General features: G+C 44.2%; 2 protein-coding genes across 2 annotated transcripts in view; one reads left to right on the forward strand and one right to left on the reverse strand.

The window, feature by feature from the left end:
• Window positions 1-2146: 2146 nt before the first annotated feature.
• Window positions 2147-2756, forward strand: LOC105492534 (G-protein coupled receptor 39-like). Its single transcript, XM_011759727.3, has one exon. It carries the CDS (start codon window positions 2197-2199, stop codon window positions 2671-2673), a length of 477 nt encoding a protein of 158 aa, XP_011758029.3. The 5' UTR covers window positions 2147-2196; the 3' UTR covers window positions 2674-2756.
• A 167-nt stretch (window positions 2757-2923) lies between these two features.
• The window catches only part of LOC105492535 (LY6/PLAUR domain containing 1), a 29740-nt gene continuing 14061 nt past the window's right edge, over window positions 2924-18602 (reverse strand). Inside the window, exon 4 of the mRNA XM_024796261.2 lies at window positions 2924-3348. Coding sequence (XP_024652029.1) covers window positions 3113-3348 — 236 coding nt within the window. The 3' untranslated portion in view covers window positions 2924-3112. The remainder of the gene's footprint in view (window positions 3349-18602) is intronic.

The following is an 18602-nucleotide window of genomic DNA, read 5'->3' on the forward strand; positions in this document are numbered from 1 at the left end:
TGCAAACTTTGTCAAAATATGTGGCTTCCTCGGGTATGGTCTTTTTCCTAGTTCCTTCAGAATTAATGAGCCTCTCAGTCAGAGCTGAATGAGATGCAAACAAGGAGCAGGAACTTAAGATAAATTTGGAATAGCACAGGTGGCTGGGGGCACCTGTACTCCTCAAAGAAGTGGGAAAAAAAGTCCCTGATTTCTTACCCATTTTTTAAAAATCAGAAATACGTTTGTTGTTGTTGTTCCTATCCAGCACCTGTAACTAGGTGATTCAGAATAAACTCTTGAATTAAGGTGGTATTTTTTTTTCACCATTTTTCATCAGATCAATATGTTACCTCACCTATTTTAGTTTCAGATTTACTGGATGTTCTCAGGATAGCAAACTCAAAAAAATAAACAAATTGGTTTATATTTCAAAGTTTAGACTGGGAGTTGACAGGAGAAACCTGCTCCTTGCTCACATATAGATTTGTGGAGGATTTGAACACAGCTAGGGTCCCCTCCAACAGCAGGGAAGGAATACCCAGGCCAGTGCATACAGGAGGCTCACCTCTGGATGTGTGAATGTGGCTGTTTGTTCCTGGAGCATTTATTGGCTTATCGAGACAGAATTTTACTCTGTCAGCCAGGCTAGAGTGCAGTGGCACATTCATGTCTCACTGTAGCCTTGACCTCCTGGGCTTAAGTGATCCTCCCACCTCAGCCCCACAAGTATCTGAGACCAGAAGTGTGTATGTACCACCATGCCTGGCTAAGTTTTTCTTTTTTTTTTTTTTTTTTTTTGTAGAGATAGGGTTTTGCTATGTTGCCTAGGTGGGTCTCAAACTCCTAGGCTTAAGTGATTCTTCTGCCTTGGCCTCCCAAAGTGCTGAGATATCAGGCGTGTACCACCATGTCTGGCCCCCATTTATTAATAAAATATTTACCATGGGTCATGGGCAGGAAGCATTCATTGCCAACTGTCACTTCCCTATGGTTTTCCTAGAAAATCAGAGGATTGAAATTGTGAGTAAATGTTTCTTACTACAATTGAAATAGAGGGAGGAAGCATTTCTGAAAATGCAAATCCTGCTTTAACATAGCAGTTCTCTACAGGGGAATTTATTCTGGGGGTCTTGGCTTCTTACAAAAAGAGAGCAAATGCTCCGCAGATACCCTGATCTTCCTTTTTTCTTTTTTTGTCACTGTAGCTAAACTCTCCAGAAACCTGTGATTTCAGTTGTTTATGGTCTGTGTAGCATCTTTATCGCTGTCAGAATCGCAGAACTAGTGGTGGTTACATAAGTTGGAATACAAACATGGACATGCAAACAAATGTCCATGCAGTAAACATTTGATCTAAGAAGGGGCCTTTGAGTGGTCTCTTCTCTAGGGCCTGATTTCTTCTGGGCTGCTGACAGCACAGCTCAGAGCTGCAAAGGAAGGGGAACATGCTACTGGCTGAACTTGAAGGAAGTTTTATATTTGCCATCTCTGAATAATTCTTTTTCCCCACATGAGGGTGGAAGAGATGAATCTAAAAGTGTCTGAAAGAAACACATGTGCTGTTGCGGATACGAGCATCACGATTATAGGTGTGCATACCTAGCATGTATATGTCCAGCAAACATTCTTGGTGACAGGCTATTCCTGATTTTGCTTCCCCTGAAACCGAATGCAAAACCGGTGTTATTAAATATGCTGCTTGGTTGCCAAAGGGACACTACTTCCATTAGATTTAAAAATATCACTAGGTCGTCTTTGTGCGGACATCCTTTAAAATACAAACACTGCTTTATCTAATGCAGCTATACTGCATGTATACATCTTTTTCTTTAAAACAAAAAGACAAAACTAGATTTATGGGTAACATAAAATGCTTTCTGGATACACAAACACCAATGAAAACATTTTAAAAAAATTGACATCAACCGGTATAAATACACTGTCTAAAGCATTTAATGGTCTTTAACACAGTCAACTCCCCCGGGTTTGAAACAGTGTTAAATTCTCTCTTGCTTGTGGCAAAAGCTGTCAAGTCCAACACTGCAAAAATTGGTACCATTTCCTGGCCAGTAAGCACAGAACAGAGGAGCTAAATATTTTATGGTTTTATTTATTTATTTACTGTGTTCTCATGCTGTGTTTTTCTCTTTTCTGTCTCTCCCTCCTGCTCGTGTCTGCCCAGGGCTGATTGTTGTGACATTGGCCGTATGCTGGATGCCCAACCAGATTCGGAGGATCATGGCTGCAGCCAAACCCAAGCACGACTGGACGAGGTCCTACTTCCGGGCGTACATGATCCTCCTCCCCTTCTCGGACACGTTCTTCTACCTCAGCTCGGTCATCAACCCGCTCCTGTACACGGTGTCCTCGCAGCAGTTTCGGCGGGTGTTCGTGCAGGTGCTGTGCTGCCGCCTGTCGCTGCAGCACGCCAACCACGAGAAGCGCCTGCGCGCCCACGCGCACTCCTCCACGGACAGCGCCCGCTTCATGCAGCGCCCGCTGCTCTTCGTCGCGTCCTGGCGCCATTCCTCTGCAAGGAGAACTAAGAAGGGTTTCTTAAGCACTTTTCAGAGTGAGGCCGAACCCCAGTCTAAGTCCCAGCCATTGAATCTCGAGTCACTGGAGCCCAACTCAGGCACGAAACCAGCCGATTCTGCTGCAGAGAATGGTTTTCAGGAGCATGAAGTTTGAATGAATGTCAAGTGAGGGAGCCTTGAGTGGGAACTGGCCCTCCTCCCCCCAACAAAACGTCACCCTCACTCTGCAGTCTCAAAGTATGCCCCCATCAGGGATGGAATGGACACTGGAGGCTTTGCAAAAGGCAGATGCCCAGCTCGGTGGCTTCTAAGGGCTGACTCTGCCAGCATGGCCTTGACCCTGGCTACACAGACACGGGGGTGAACTTTCACGCCACCTCCTTCCTTGAAGTACATACTGACAATTCAGCCAGACTGAATTTATTCAGAATGCTTTACACTGCCTCATTATTTGCACAGGAACAAAGAGAGAACAGGGACTCCCGCTCCCTACCCAGAATAAAAGGACACCCAGAAGCAACTCAGGGAGGTGTGGGGGGTTGGGGGCGAGGGCTGGAAGAACAATGCGGGAGGGGGTGGCATCTCCTTCAGCTTCAGCAGTGTGCCGAGAAGAGGGCTAATTTGAGGAGCAGGATCGTGGTGGGGAGCCCTGGCCTGAGGGCCGAGGCAGAACTTCCCCTTTTCTTGGGCCTTGGCCCGTTGCAAAGAGGGGTGTTGCAGCAGCTGATGCACACTGAGTTCAGTTTCCCTGGCGAGCAGAAGGACTGGTACCCGGCAGAGGCGATGAGACAAGCCGCTGATGACGCACAGGATTTGCGGTACATGATCCCTGCAACACAGACCCAAAGGAGCCGAGTTAATGTGCACTGGCAAAAAAGATACCTGTCCCTCTGTCCAAATCCAAATGGACGGCTCTTCCTTACTCCTCCCCCAGCCCAGAGACTTGGTGAGGCCAGGGAGGTGCTTCGGATTGTCTCACTGATACTCAAAACACACAAGATAGATGGTGAAAGAGACAGGCACTATTTCATTAGTTTTAACCAAACTGTTCCAAAAGCTATTTGAGATGCCAATACCAGTGAATAAAGAGCTGTTAAAATGTAGGTCTATATAAAAGTCAGAGTTCACATTGTGTACAAGGCAGTTTTTTTTTTTGGTTCAAACTGTCTCATGCCAGTGAGGACCACAAGCAGTGCTTCTAGATCTTATCTCTGTTATTGCTTTATAAACGGCCACAGAGGGATGGCTCTCAACTATGTGTTGATGAAATCCTGAGGTTCTGTGAAGACAGACCAAATCCCTAAGGGGAATAAATATATTCCTACTGAAGGGGCACCTGGCTGTGTATCCCTCACAGTCTTAATTCTCAGACGCTCTGCCCTCAGGACACATGGCCATCTGCCAAGCCAGCACCACGCAGCTAGCACTCAGTGACACATACTGGGTGCAAAAAGGAGCGTCCCAAGATGACCAGGGGGCCTGTCTCAAAGAGCATGTGTGGCCTGTCAAGCTGTAGTCATCAAATGAGGGTGTCTTAATCATTTGATTTCTTAAAGGTGGAAGTTTACTCAATTCAAATAATACTAGCTGAACTTCTTTAAGGGTTTTCCTGTCTCCCAGGCACTATTCAGACAGCTGTAATGTGTCAGCTTCTTCACTACCCCCAAGCAACCCTACGGGGGAGGCCCTCATGATCACTACCATTTTACAGATGCGAAGCCTCAGGGCCAGAGAGATTCAGTAACTTGCCCAAGGTCACAGGAAGTGGAGCAGCTGGGATTTGAAGCCAGCATTCTGGCTCCATGCTGTCAAGACTGTGTTACTATATAGCAGCAAATTGGATTACCAACTAACCACAAAAATGGTTGGGATATTTTAGGGGGAGGGGGCTTTACGCTGAAGATAGCTCTTGTTGTGTGGATATGTATGTGGTTTTTTTTTTTTTTTTAAATAAGACAGAGTCTTGCTCTGTTGCCCAGGCTGTAGTGCAGTGGTGCCATCTCGGCTCACTGCAAGCTCTGCCTCCCAGGTTCACACCATTCTCCTGCCTCAGCCTCCCTGGTAGCTGGGACTACAGGCACCCACCACCACACTGGCTAATTTTTTGTTTTTTAGTAGAGATGGGGTTTCGCCGTGTTAGCCAGGATGGTCTCAATCTCCTGACCTTGTGATCTGCCCGCCTCGGCCTCCCAAAGTGCTGGATTACAAGCGTGAGCCACTGCACCCGGCCATATATGTGGCTATTTCATATTAATGATTTTTTTTTTGGACAGATAATATTTAATACTAAAGCTAGACTTAGAATTCAGGTCTTAATCGTGTTTGCTGCCTTGCACAGCTGAGGGATATAGCATCCTACTAGTAACCGGGTCTCCTTACCCACTCATTTCCTACAAGTGTATGGGCAGGTGTGGTTTTGGTTTTGGCTCCCGCCTCCTTGAGAATTGCCACTTTGGGTGCTGTAGAAACAGTAAGGAATGAAACTGCCTAGAACTTCCAAGCGGGAGGTAAAGAAGTACTTTAGATTTACCTTAAAACATGCAATTTTATGTCATTTTTCCCCCTCTAACTGCATGTTTGTAGGGACTGATTTTCTAAGACCATTACAAAATCCTGGAAGGTGGCTGCTCTGGTAAGCTAAAGCCGAGGTACAGAGGATGCCTGTATCCATGTGTGGGAGGCACTGTTTGATTTCTAAGCAATACACTTCAGGGCATTGCCCATTTATAGATTTCCCATAGTCTCTACATTTGCCATCCATGGCCCTTTTTAGGAAATCATTCTACTCTTTTTATTCCTAAGTATGAAAAACACTAACTGGCATTTATTTGCCACTTCCTAAGTTTTTTTCTTTAAGTGAATTTTTAAACTTAAAAATTTACTGAATATGTTTTTCTCTTTAAAAAAAGTCAGTAGTGTGAAAATGGCCGTTGGCCGTTGAGTACCCCTGCCAGTTCCAGGCCCTCCACCGTGCCCCTGGAGGCAGATGCTGTCATCAGTGTGGCGTGCTTTCTTCCAGGCTGGTTTCTCTACATTTACATATATGCCCACGGAGAAATTAGGCCCGTGTGTTCGCACACATTTGTTAACAGTATCACAACCTGTATGCTACTCTGCGATTTGCATTTTTATTCAGTGACATGGCTGGGAGCTTATTTTTTTTTTTTTTTTTTTTTGAGACGGAGTCTCGCTCTGTCACCCAGGCTGGAGTGCAGTGGCCGGATCTCTGCTCACTGCAAGCTCCGCCTACCGGGTTTACGCCATTCTCCTGCCTCAGCCTCCCGAGTAGCTGGGACTACAGGCGCTCGCCACCTCGCCCGGCTAGTTTTTTTGTACTTTTTTTAGTAGAGACGGGGTTTCACCGTGTTAGCCAGGATGGTCTCGATCTCCTGACCTCGTGATCCGCCCGTCTCGGCCTCCCAAAGTGCTGGGATTACAGGCTTGAGCCACCGCGCCCGGCCGGGAGCTTATTTTTAAGGCAAACTTTGCAAGGTTAAGGATCAGTGATGAGGTAGGTTAGTTGGATACATAGTGTATGTCATTATGAAGAGATGGACTAACAGAGCCATAATCTTTACAGCTGCTGAGACCCTCATATGTCATTAGTCAGAAACAATTTATCTTCATAAGTGGCACCATCTCTACTCACTGAAAGTTCAGCCTCCTGGGTTCACGCCCAGGAGAGGTACAAGCTCTCAAGTTGATGGTTCATGAACTGAGGGCACCACAATGAGGTTTTCTGAAGGGGAAGGTTGACAGCTCCATAAGAAAAGGGGCATTTACTAGATGCTCCAAGAGGGAAGAAAGAGAAAGGTATCTGAGGTCAGATAGGTGTGTCCATTGCCAGGATGGCTGCTCTAGGCCAGGCATCCTGAGGAGGCCCAAGGGCCAGCAGGTTTCTAGGCATGAGGGCCATGAGGCTCAGGGTAGCTGTGGGCTCCTATGAGCCTCCCTTGCTTAAGATCTAAGTCTGGAAACTGGCACGAGAGATGCTTTGGGTGAGACTGGATGTAATTGAAGAGGTTTCTAACCAGATGAAAGGAAATGTGGAGCTAGGCATCAAGGTAAGTGACAGGCAACTGGCTGGTGTCGGGCTAAGGAGGAGCTGACTTTGGAGACATTCAAGAAGAAAAAGTACGCTAGTTCTAAACTGGACAGTGGCAGAGGAAACAGGTAGGAGTTGTGGCGCTAATAGAAATTGGGAAATTTGAGATTAAAGAGGGTTTTCAGAAAACAAAGGCATTTTACTTATCCTTTTGATGAAAATTCATGTGGTGGAAATAACACGGTGCCTCCTTTGAGAGAGGTGGGATGGGGCTGAGTGGTGAGGCTGGGGCAGAGGGACTGATATTTGGAAAGGCTGATGTTTGCGGTCTGCAAAGAAGTGGAAATAAGTCACCTCTCCCACAGCTTCAGATAAAGAAAAACTGTCCAGGTTCATTGTAGGCACTTCAGCGGGCAGGCTGGCATGGGAACGGAGGTCCAGGGACAAGCAGGGATGGTTTTGGGGAATGCTGAGAGCTGCCCTGTGAGGAACACGTGATTGAAGACCACACAGGCTGCTAGGTAGCTTTAAGAAAATGCCCCTGGGGTTTAGACACGAATGGCTGCCTGCACTGATGCAACTGGTAAAGAAAGCCACAGGAGAGACTCGGAGGCACCAAGGAAGAGAGGGGTGTAGAATAAAGACTCACACTGGAAGGAAATAAGGAATGCTGCCAGGTGGGGAGGGCCCAATGAGAACTTAGAACTCCTGAACAGTTCCATCATTCACATGCTTAGGATAAATTCCAGGTAGATCTAAGATTTAAATGTTGGGGGGAAAGAAACCCATAAAAGTACTAAATGACACTTTGGAACCTTGGGAGTTTTATGTAAGAGTTGTAAAAGCTATTCTATGACACAACACCCAGAAGCCATTACAGAAAATACTGAAAAATTACACTATATACATATACAAACTCTGCCTATTGAAATCCCTATACATAGGATTAAAAAAACAAGTGAAATATTTGAAAAAATAATTGTAATTCCAATCACAAAGCAGATTTCCTTAATATGTAAAAAGGTCCTAGAAATCTGTAAGGAATAAATAATAAATCAGTAAGGAATAAATAACTCATTAGAAAAATAGAGAAAGCAAATGAACAGACAGTTCACAGAAAAAGAAACAGAGCTTTGAAACACATGAAAAGATACCCTCTCGTATCATAAGAAGAATGCAAATTAAAACTACACTGAGACGCCACTATCACTTGGGCAGAGATTTAAAAGTTTATTATGAACACTGTGTTAAAAGTTTATTATAAACACTGCGTGAGTCTTAGAAAAAGGTCCTTTCCCACATTGTTGGTTAGGAGAGTAAATAGGTATAATTTCCCTGAAGGCAATGTGGCAATAGCTATCAACATTGCAAATGCATGTACTCTGTGACCTGGCAATTCCACTTTTATGTATGTATCCTACAGACATATTCACACACATACACAATGACTGTACACAAGGTTTTTCATGGCAGAGTACAGTGTCATGGCAAAAGAATAGACCATCACTCTATCCATCACCAGGGCACTGGTAAACTTCCAGTGTCTTATCTGCACAACGCAATTCCACAAAGCCATAGAAGATGATACTGAGTTTAAAACAAAGCAAAGTATGTCTGGACAGTTCCTTCCTTCCTTTTCTCTCCCTCCCCTCTTCTTTTTTTTTTTTTTTAAAGAGTTTGTTTCTTACTATGCTTCAGATGCAGTTTTAAGAGCTTTATGAATATTAACTCATTTAATCTTTGTAGTAACTCTAGCAGTAATCCTCATTTTGCAAGTGGGGAAACTGAGGCAAAAATAGGGTATGTAATTTGCTTAGGGGCCATTCAGGTAATATGTAGTGGAGCTGGGATTTAAGCCCAGGAGATCTGGATTTATAATCTATACTGTTAACCATTATACTACACTGCCTACCATGCTATAACATGCATCCATTGGGGAAAATAAAAATTAAACACACACATTTTGCATGCATATGCATAAAAATTTATGGAAGAATACACAAAAAAGATAACATTGGTTGTCTCTGGTGTGAGATTCTACTTGGCCACAGGAGAGGAGTGGGAAAAAACTTTTGACCCTTTCTTACCATTTAAAATCAGAACCATGAGAGTAAAGTATCATTTTTAAAATGACGTCAATAAACACCCCCAATGAACCATCCTCAAATGGCTTCTTTCTCAGCGTAGTACAAGTTCCCTCCTAGCTGTGTCCACCAGAGGGCTCTAGGGAATGACACTCTGAAGAAAAGAGCCACCAGGAGCTGCCCCAAAGCCCAAGTCTCAGGGTCACAGGGCAGGGGTACTTGTGCCTGTGGTTCTCTCTGCTTTTCCTTTAACCCGGACCCCATGAGATCAGGTCTGAGCCTGAGGGAGGAGGAGCTGTGAGTAAAACAAGGGCCTTGTCATGGACTGCTGGTGGGGGCAGAGACTGGCATAAGGGCAGTCAGAAGGATCCATAATTCAAAATGTACAAATCCAACAGTACCATTCCTCACCATGTACCTTCAAAACAAAACACACTTTCACATCCTTAATAGGAAAAAGGTACATTTATACTATACATGGTAAGCAGCAGTTGAAGAAAAGTACAGAGCTCTATTCTGATCTGGAAAGTTCTCAATGACAGTTCCAGAATGATAGTTAAGTATACCATTTAAGAAAGAAACCACAAAGCAATACAATACGTGCTCCAGTGCTGTGTCTGCAGGGGGATGTCTGTGCACACACCTAAGTGTGTGAGTTGCCATCTCTAAGTCATACCACGGCAATGCACCAAACAGTGTGGTCCCTTTAGGGCTGGGTGGTAGTCAGGAACCACTTTTAATTGTTTGACAGGGGTCCACAACACGATGACACATCTCTGAAATATGAGATAGGTCTGGCAAAGAACACTACAGTTCAGCACAACTGCAGCAGCAACATGGGCAGTAAGGGATGGCTGGGTTCTAGCTGGACATGGGCCCGGTTCCCTTGAACCCTCATGGCTGGCCTCAGAAACCACCACTGCCGGGTTAGGGTAGGAGAAGGTCATGACCAAGAACAGGGGAGGGACACCATTTGGAGACTTCCCCAAAGAGCTGAGAGATGCTTCCTGCCTTTCTTCCCTGCATTTTTCTCTTAATCGCTTCTAATACACTACATATTTTACTAATGTGTCTTTATTAATAGAATGTAAGCTCCAGCAATCAGAACAGTGCCTGGCACATAATGACACAAGTATTTACCAAAGGAATCAATGAGTAAATGAAGGGAAGAAAAGGAGAAGATGACAGAAGGAAAGCGGGTTATTTGAAGGAGGTCCGGAGGTGCTTTTCTGACTGGTTTTGAGTAGGACTTTATTCCTAGGCTGGTGTCGCCTGGGTAACAGAGGTTACATAAAGCTACAATTCACCTCCAGGCCTTGGTTGACAAAGGCAGAACTGTGAGAGGCTCTGATCTTAGTTAATGCAGATGCAGACCCAGAGCTAGAAGGCTCCACTGGTGGATGAAGGGCTGTCCATCAAATGTAGCTCGGATAATCCCAGCTTGGACCAGCTCCCAGCTGCTCCACCCTGCAGGGGCAGAGATGTGTCCTGCCAAGGCCAAGTCATTTCTCACGGCTCTAATCCACAGACCAGGAGTGTGCCCGTGGAACACACCACCCACTATCACCAAATTAATCAAGCCACCCAGCGTTTAAAACGTTAATCCTCTTTAAGTCTTTAGAGAGGTGATGGCCTCCTGGGGGCTCTTGGATTGAGACGGGTGGCTATGCGTGCTTGCTTTAAAAACACCACAAATTGTTCTCCCTGAGGAAGTCATTCATATTAATCTGCCTTATTTATTTGGATGTGAATGATGGGCATGCCAAGGAATGAAGGAAAGGATAAATAAAATACTGAGGTTCCTTCCCAGGCACTTCATTCCACTGTAGCCGTTGTACCTATTCCCTGGGACCCAAGAAATCAGACTATAAAGGAATTTACACTCTCCGGAGTTCTGCTGAAAAGGTAGATGTGGAAATAAGGAAAAACAGACTGGATCCTCTGTACCCTACGCACTGGAATTAAATATAAATTTGGATTGAAATGCATCCAAATCGATGCCACAAAAATACTTCTGCGCCATTGTCTGTTCTCCCTGCTTTACAGACGTTAGAAATGATCCTTCCATGTTAAATGGACTAATAGGAGTAAAGCCCCTGGTGAGGGGGGTTCTTTTGTTATGTATTATTTGATAACATGTATGTGAGTTATGAAGCACAGTCGTAAAAGGAACACTTGTAAATCCTCCATCAGTCTAAGAAATAGAATTTCATCAACTATTGTCATCGTTTTACAACAATCTCACAGTCTTGTACTCTTACCTTTCCCAAGAGTTAACCGCAATGCTAATTTCATAATTTTTTTTAAAGAAGGTGATTGTAGACTCCGATTTAAGACTTTAAGATTTCTGTTTTCACATGTCATGCTCCTTCTAATCATTTTGCTGAAAATGACTTTCCATGTCGTAAATGATACACATTTTGATTGGACTGGCTTTTAGGAGCATTGTCCACACACAAGATGGTACCTTAACTATTACTAGAGAAGTTTCACGAAGGAAATTCTTAGTTCAGATTGTTGTCAAAACTCTGCTGTTTTCCCATTGTTTAAACCCTGCTGTCAGTAACTCCCCAAATATCAGTCGCTAGACAGTCTTTGTATCCCTAACACTTAGAATAATGCTTGGAACTTGGTAAATGTTCAGCAAATGTCCATGATATTTAATAATTTAATAAATGTCATAGAAAAACTTCAAGCAGATGATTGTTTCCATACCATTTAAGATCACTTTGACAATGTGAAGTGAAATATGTGTGTGTATATATATAAAATACACACATATATATACACATATATACACACATATTTTTAGAGCTATGAATTATATGAAGCCTCTAGCAAGTGAATCAGATCCATGATGTGGGTTGGTTCATGGAGCATTTTCTGACTCATGCCCTTCATTCATACAAGTAGTTGTGATTGAATTCACAGACACCGTGTCACTTAATTCAGAGGGGATGGTAATGTCAATGAAGACCAATTTGCTGACATTTAAAATTACTGACTCTCTTTCCCCCACAGCTTTAAACACTCTGTCCTTGTTCCTCTTGGACTATATTTGGGCCACTTCTTAGCAGATGCATTAGTTTTGCATTCAGGTGGAAGGCAAGCCAGGAGGTGAGGCAGAAGGAGGGAGGAGGAAAGAAGTTTTAGAAGTTGATGTGGATTCTGAATGGCCCCCGTCTTCTTCCTTGCAGCAAGCACTTCATCAGGCATCTGGCTTGCTTTAGAGGGCTGAATTATTGATTACACGGGGCAAAGAAGAAAGATGGTGTTTTCTCTTTGTTTGAATCCAGCCCTTTCTGCTTGTTCCTAACACACAGCTGGGTCACCACAGCTTGAGTGGGCCGAATAAAAAACACCTGCAACAACCTTGCTAGAGGTAAGTCTGGCGCAGCAGTGGTCTCAGCTTTGGCATTCCACATTACTGAGAGTTAGAACGTGGTTCCCGGGCCAGCATCCTGACCCAGAAGCCTGAAGGTTGACCTGTCTGCTGGCAGACAGGTACAAAAACTCTTTAGTGTCCTGAATCACTGATGCGGTGCCATCCTTTTGAGAACAAGGCTACTTCATCAAAGTTCTTTGCCACATACTTCACTAAAGGCAGTCCCTTGGTGAAGGTGCACCCAGGCCCCAGGTAGGCGCAGTGTTAGAACCCCACCAGGGAAGAACAGCTCAAGGGGTGCTTTCCAGGCATTCATTCCTTGCAGAAGAATTACCTGGGCATTCATTAAATATACAGATTCCTGGAAGCACCTACAGGTGGATCTAACACGGGTCGCCTAAACTTCCAAATTATTGCACTGGGGAGGGAGAGAGCACATCCTGGCTGTAACTGCAAGTTTTAATTTATCCAAGGAGAAGTATTTTTTCTAACAGCAAATATTTCATTCTACATTACAGCCTGGCTCCCGTTCTGTGGTTGGGACTTGGGGAGGCCTCCGAACACCCTCTGAGGATCCACTGCTAAGGAAGGGGGGAGATGAGTCCGTTTCCTCTTCATTGCTTCCCAGGCTCCGTCGTCTTCACACCCATTTCCTTTCTAACCCCATTGTCAAAACTGACCTGTTCTATCAGCCCCCTTAGAGGACAGGCTTCCCCTATGTACCTGCCCTCCACGGACTCAACTGTCAAGGGCATAGCTGTTCATTGTACACGACTGAGCTCATAGGTGGGGTGATGAGGTGAGAAGTCCAGGACACTCCTGCAGGTGACATTGCTAGTTGGACTACTGCACACTAAGACGGTTTCCTCCCTTTGGCCCTTTAATATCCCACTGGGGTGGCTTTTCATGTTCAAAACCTGCAGTGAGCTGAGATCCGGCCACTGCACTCCAGCCTGGGCTACAGAGCGAGACTCCGTCTCAAAAAAAAAAAAAAAAAAAAAAACCTATAGTGTATACAGTACATTTCTATTCCAAGGGTGGGCACACTTTTTCACTTAGACAGCAAAGATTTTGGTCTTTGCAGGCCAAATGCTCTGTCAGAATCCAATATCTGGATTTTGATACTGTATCATAGAAGCAGCCATAGACAGTACATAAACAAATGGGTGTGGCTGTTGCACTAAAACTTTCTTTACAGAAATACACTTCATTAGTCTGCATAGGCTGGCATACCAAAATACCAGACTGTGTAGCTTAAACAACAGAAATGAATTTTCTCATGGTTCGGGAGACTGCAAGTGAAAAATCGAGTTTCCAGGAAATTTGGTTTCTGGTGAAGGCTCTCTTCCTAGCTTGTGGGTGACCCCTTCTCTCTGTGTCCTCACATGGCCTTTCCTCTGTGTGTGCACAGAAAGCGAGCTCCCCCTCTCTCTCCAGGTGAATCTCCCTATTTTATAAAGACCCTGTTCCCATCAGGCCAGGGCCTTGTTCTCATGACCTCATCTAACCTTAATTATCTCCCAAGGCCCCATCTCCAAATATCATCACATTGGGGATTAGGACTGCAATACATGAATTGTGGGCACAACTCAATCATAGCACAGACAGTGGGCCACATTTGGCCCAGGGCTGTAGCTTGCTGTCCTCTCTTCTATCAAAGTCTGATCACCTTTACAGTATGAAATCGATTCTTTCCACCCAATCTTTCCTCTGCAGTTACACGAGAAAAGCCACCACAGTTCAGAACATTTGCTTTTGGAAGAATATCAAAAAGGGTCTCTTAGTTCCACGTGTGTCAAGGCTACTCTATCAAAGGCCTTTGCTAGTTTTATAGGCTTTGTAGACTCTTATCTCCATATTTTAAAATGTATTAAAATGGAACTGTCTCAGCCGGGCATGGTGGCTCACGCTTATAATCCCTGCACTTTGGGAGGCCGAGGTGGGCAGATCATGAGGTTAGGAATTTGAGACCAGCCTGGCCAACATGATGAAACCCTGTCTCTACTGAAAATACAAAAATCAGCTGGGCGTGGTGGCAGCCCCCTATGTTCCCAGCTACTCGGGAGGCTAAGGCAGGAGAATAGCTTGAACCTGGGAGACAGAGGTTGTAGTGAGCCATAATCATGCCAATGCATTCCAGCCTGGGCAACAGAGCAAGACTGTCTCAAACCAAACCAAACCAAAACAAAACAAAACAAAACTGTCTCTAGAGAAAGCCTGCCCTTTATAGCAGACCCAACCCTGCAGTTGGCTTGGAATCCACAGTAATGTAGAGAGGGGCTGCATTCTAGCAGGGGACACAGCTCAGTTTGAGGGAAAAACAGGAAAAGAGAGGCGAAGCTGGAGCCACTACCTGAGGGCTGTTTCCAGCGTGGGCGGGATACAGGCCCGCTGAGTAAAACTAGCATTTAGGTGTTTTAGGCTGTTCTCTTTAAAGGCAAAACCCTGCAGGGAAACCTGCACAGGACCCCCTCTCCACACCGCACGGAGGTTCTGTGTCAGCATGGCTGCCTTTAGGAGTGCCTCCAACATAAACCAGAGCCACCTGTTTTTGGTAAACGGGGACTCTAAAATGAAAGTTGCAGCAGGTCTTATTTCCTGTGATGTCCTCATTTTAACCATGGTAGGTCTAGAGTGTTGCTTGGGCTCCATCATTCTCTTATTTTCTGCTTTCAAGAAGCAGAGGAGACTTTTGGTGCAGAGGATCAATGTTGACGTGGTAACTTTTTCCCTCTCTGGGCTTAATCATAATTTTCTAGCTGTAGTTTCAGAAATGTTATGGGTTTATACATCTTCTTAAAAACATAATACTTGACAATGAGAAGAAAAAAATATCACTGATTTTGTTGCTTTTAGAAATACCATTTTCAAATAAATGTTCATTGCCAAAGAGATAATCTAGGAATTGAAATGGCCATGTCACTTACTAAATTCTTCCTTTGATATATGATTTCTTGACCTGTTGAAACCACCACTTTAGGCTCAAAAATTCCATTCATAGCTGGCAAATCCATATGATATTTGGTCATAAAGTAAGCAATGGAAGTTTCAATAATGAACTGAAATTGTTAATAGCTTTACCATGAAGATGACCTGAGGAGAATGACTGACAATGTTGGAATGTAAAGAAATGTGCTTAAAGATGAGGGTCTTCTACTAACTTCTTTCACCAAGCTCTGCTTCCAGAAGCCATGATCCTTTCCTTTAATGGCCTTATCATTAAGTAGATCCTCATCTACTTAATGGGATGGAGGAAACTAAAGAAGCTCATGTCCATATTTCATTCTAATTCTGAAATAATTCCTTACTCTGCAGAAAGAACATGAACCCTGGAGTCTAACAGACCTAGACTGGAATTCTCCCTGAACTGCTTTATTGGAAGCCACTTCACTTCTGCAAGCCTCAGTTTGCCTTTTTGAACCAATGACCCAGTGGATAAAGCTGGGGCTTTTGGTTGGACTTTCCAACTTCCCAGTGGACAGAGCTGGAGCAATTTGAGCAAGAAAACAAATAATGATAGTATTGGATTATAACCCCCTCCAATAAGGTAAATACCCATGAGTTCATGCTGACATACATAAATAAGTAAATATGTGCAGAAGACAGATTTTTCTTACAGAAGGATTCCAGTTAATAAATGCAGAAGGAATGAGGGAAATAGAAATTAAGATTAGAACACCATGGTAGTAACTGATGTGGGAGAGATCCACCAACAGACACTGAAATTGTTGACCAAAGTTGGAGGAGAAACAGTGTATTTAAATAGTTTCAAAGTATCTTCCTCAAGTTATTTATTAATTACAAAGGAAAATATAGTAAACAGTGGAAAAACCCAGCAGATACTATCTGAATCAAAAGTGATCAAAGTTAACATCACCAGTAGTAAGACATTGACAGCATGCCCCCCTTGCTACAGTGCACTGGGAAGGGCGCATCTCTTCTGAGGATTCTTGTCAAAAATGCAAAACTTCTATTTGATCATGAGAAGACAGCAGACAATCCCAAACTGAGGGACAGTGTACAAAAGTCCAGACCAGTCCTCTTCAAAAGTGTCAAGATCACAAAAGACATGGAAAGAACGATGCACTGTCAGAGGTTAGAGGAGAAGGAGACATGACAATGAAATGCAATGTGGGATCCCGGATAGGATCTTGGAACAAAAATGGCAAAACGGTGGGAATCTCAAAACAAAGCATGGTTTCATTAACAGTACTACGCCAATGTTAATTTCCTAGCCTTGATTATCATACTATGGTTATGCAGGTTGTTAACACTAGCCAAAGATAGGGGAAGGATATGTAGAAACTGCACTATTTTTTGCAGCTTTTCTACAAGTCTCAATTTATTTCCACATACAACACTTTTTAAAAAGACATTGGTATGAGCTGGGCATGGTGGTGCTTGCCTGTGGTCCCAGCTACAGGAGGCTTAAGTGGGATGATTATTTGAGCCTGGGAGGCAGGGGTTGCAGTGTGCTGAAATTGTTCTACCGCACTCCAGCCTGGGTGACAGAGTGGGACCTTGTCTCAAAAAAAAAAAAAAAAAAAAAAAAGCCAAAAAAATTGGTATGAATGTGGGAAAAATCTACATGTTCTTTCTGTGCTACACATACCCCCAGCAAACGCAGTGAAATACGCTTGGCCACTCTCATGCTGATGAGTAATAGGGTGAGTGTATAGTCTGTTGTAGGTGACAGACATAGCCCCAACCATCCATGCTATTAACTGCTTAACTCTTGCCTCAAAGGGCCTGGAGGCTCCTGAAATGACTGGTTTTCATTGTGATGGGAAGAGAACATTACTGAAGGAATGTTTTTTCTTTAGTCTCAAGGTCCATCCATGTAAAAGGAACTCAATTAATGTGACTCTTGGCTTCTTTCCCTTTTTATTTTTATTTATTTAATTTATTTATTTATGAGACAGAGTCTCACTCTGTCGCCCAGGCTGGAGTGCAGTGGCACAATCTTGGCTCACTGGAACCTCCACCTCCCGGGTTCAAGTGATTCTCCTGCCTCAGCCTCCCAAGTAGCTGGGACTACAGGTGCCCACCACCACGCCCGGCTAATTTTTATTTTTAGTAGAGATGGGGTTTCACCATGTTAGCCGGGATGGTCTCCATCTCCTGACCTCGTGATCTGCCTGCCTCGGTCTCCCAAAGTGCTGGGATTACAGGCATGAGCTACCGATCCCGGCCGGCCTCTCTCTCCCTTTTTAATTCTCTCTGCCCTAAGGGAGGTGGAGTGACATGTCTGATGGGTAAATCTGGAAAGAACAGACTGGGCATACGCTGCTTATCCCTTTCCTGTTCCTTCTTGAAAGTGAGTGACTCATAGCAAACAGGTATTCTGCCCTGCTTCTCAGGGCAAGAAACTACCCGTATCTGGCCTTGTCTGTGGCTGGGTCAACCAGCTGATTTAGAGATGCCAATGTGAAAGCTCATTTGACCCCCGTCCCCAAGTTGTTCCCTCCAACTTAGCCTTTCTCAGTAACAATGGTGATATTTCAGGCCTCATCCGCCTTGTTCCTTATTTCTTAATTTGCTTAGAATCTGGGTGAGAAAGAACGTTGATAACCACTGGGCACTCATTAGACCCCAGTAGATGCCATTTGTCCCAGTTTGCACAGTGTCCTAGAACTTAATTCTAAAATTTCTAAAGCCATGATTCTCTGGGGGGTTGAGAAACATTTTATTTTATTTTTGTGACATTCTTGCTCTGTTGCCCAGGCTAGAGCCATCTCCGCTCACTACAAGCTCTGCCTCCTGGGTTCACGCCATTCTCCTGCCTCAGCCTCCTGAGTAGCTGGGACTACAGGCGCTGCCACCACACCTGAGTAATTTTTTGTGTTTTTAGTAGAGAAGGGGTTTCACAGTGTTAGCCAGGATGGTCACGATCTCCCCATCTCGTGATCCACCCGCCTCAGTCACCCAAAGTGCTAGGGTTATAGGCGTGAGCCACCGTGCCCGGCCAAGAAGCATTTTCTAAACTAATCTTCTCCTACAAACAGCCCCTGGACCTTGAGGATCATAAACGGTCATCATTTAACATTTTTTCCTGCTAGAGGTGTTGAGCCTCTTAGTTGTATTGAGACCAAAAGGAGACCTGTCACCGCACCACCCCCCCCAACTCCCCTACAGATGTACGTACAACTTTCGGCAATCAGAGAGTTTGAAGCTACAATTCTATTACAAACGACTTGCTACAAGTATGCTTTTAAAATAAATTATTTTTGCAGTTTTTTCACTTTAACCTCTGCCCCAATGATCGTAAAAACACAGGCAGGGGGCCTGAGTTCTTTTCTCTCTGTGGACCACTACGCATTTATCTTTTCCAATAGTTTCCTTTGCCTCTGCTCTTTTTTGCTGGTACAAAGACAGAAATTTCTAAACAGAGCCTTTAATAGTCCATTACCTTTTACCCATGTTATGCAATGTAGCTTTAAAGTCGAACTTTTCCAGCAAACTGCTACTTGTGTGAATGCCTGTTTGGGTGTGACACTAATCTTTCCCTACTGGAAAAATAACCAACACTTACTGCACTACAGTGACGATTACATCACAGTAAGTATTCT

The sequence above is a fragment of the Macaca nemestrina genome, chromosome 11 (genome assembly GCF_043159975.1).
Source record: "Macaca nemestrina isolate mMacNem1 chromosome 11, mMacNem.hap1, whole genome shotgun sequence".
NCBI classification, from domain to species: Eukaryota; Metazoa; Chordata; class Mammalia; order Primates; family Cercopithecidae; genus Macaca; species Macaca nemestrina.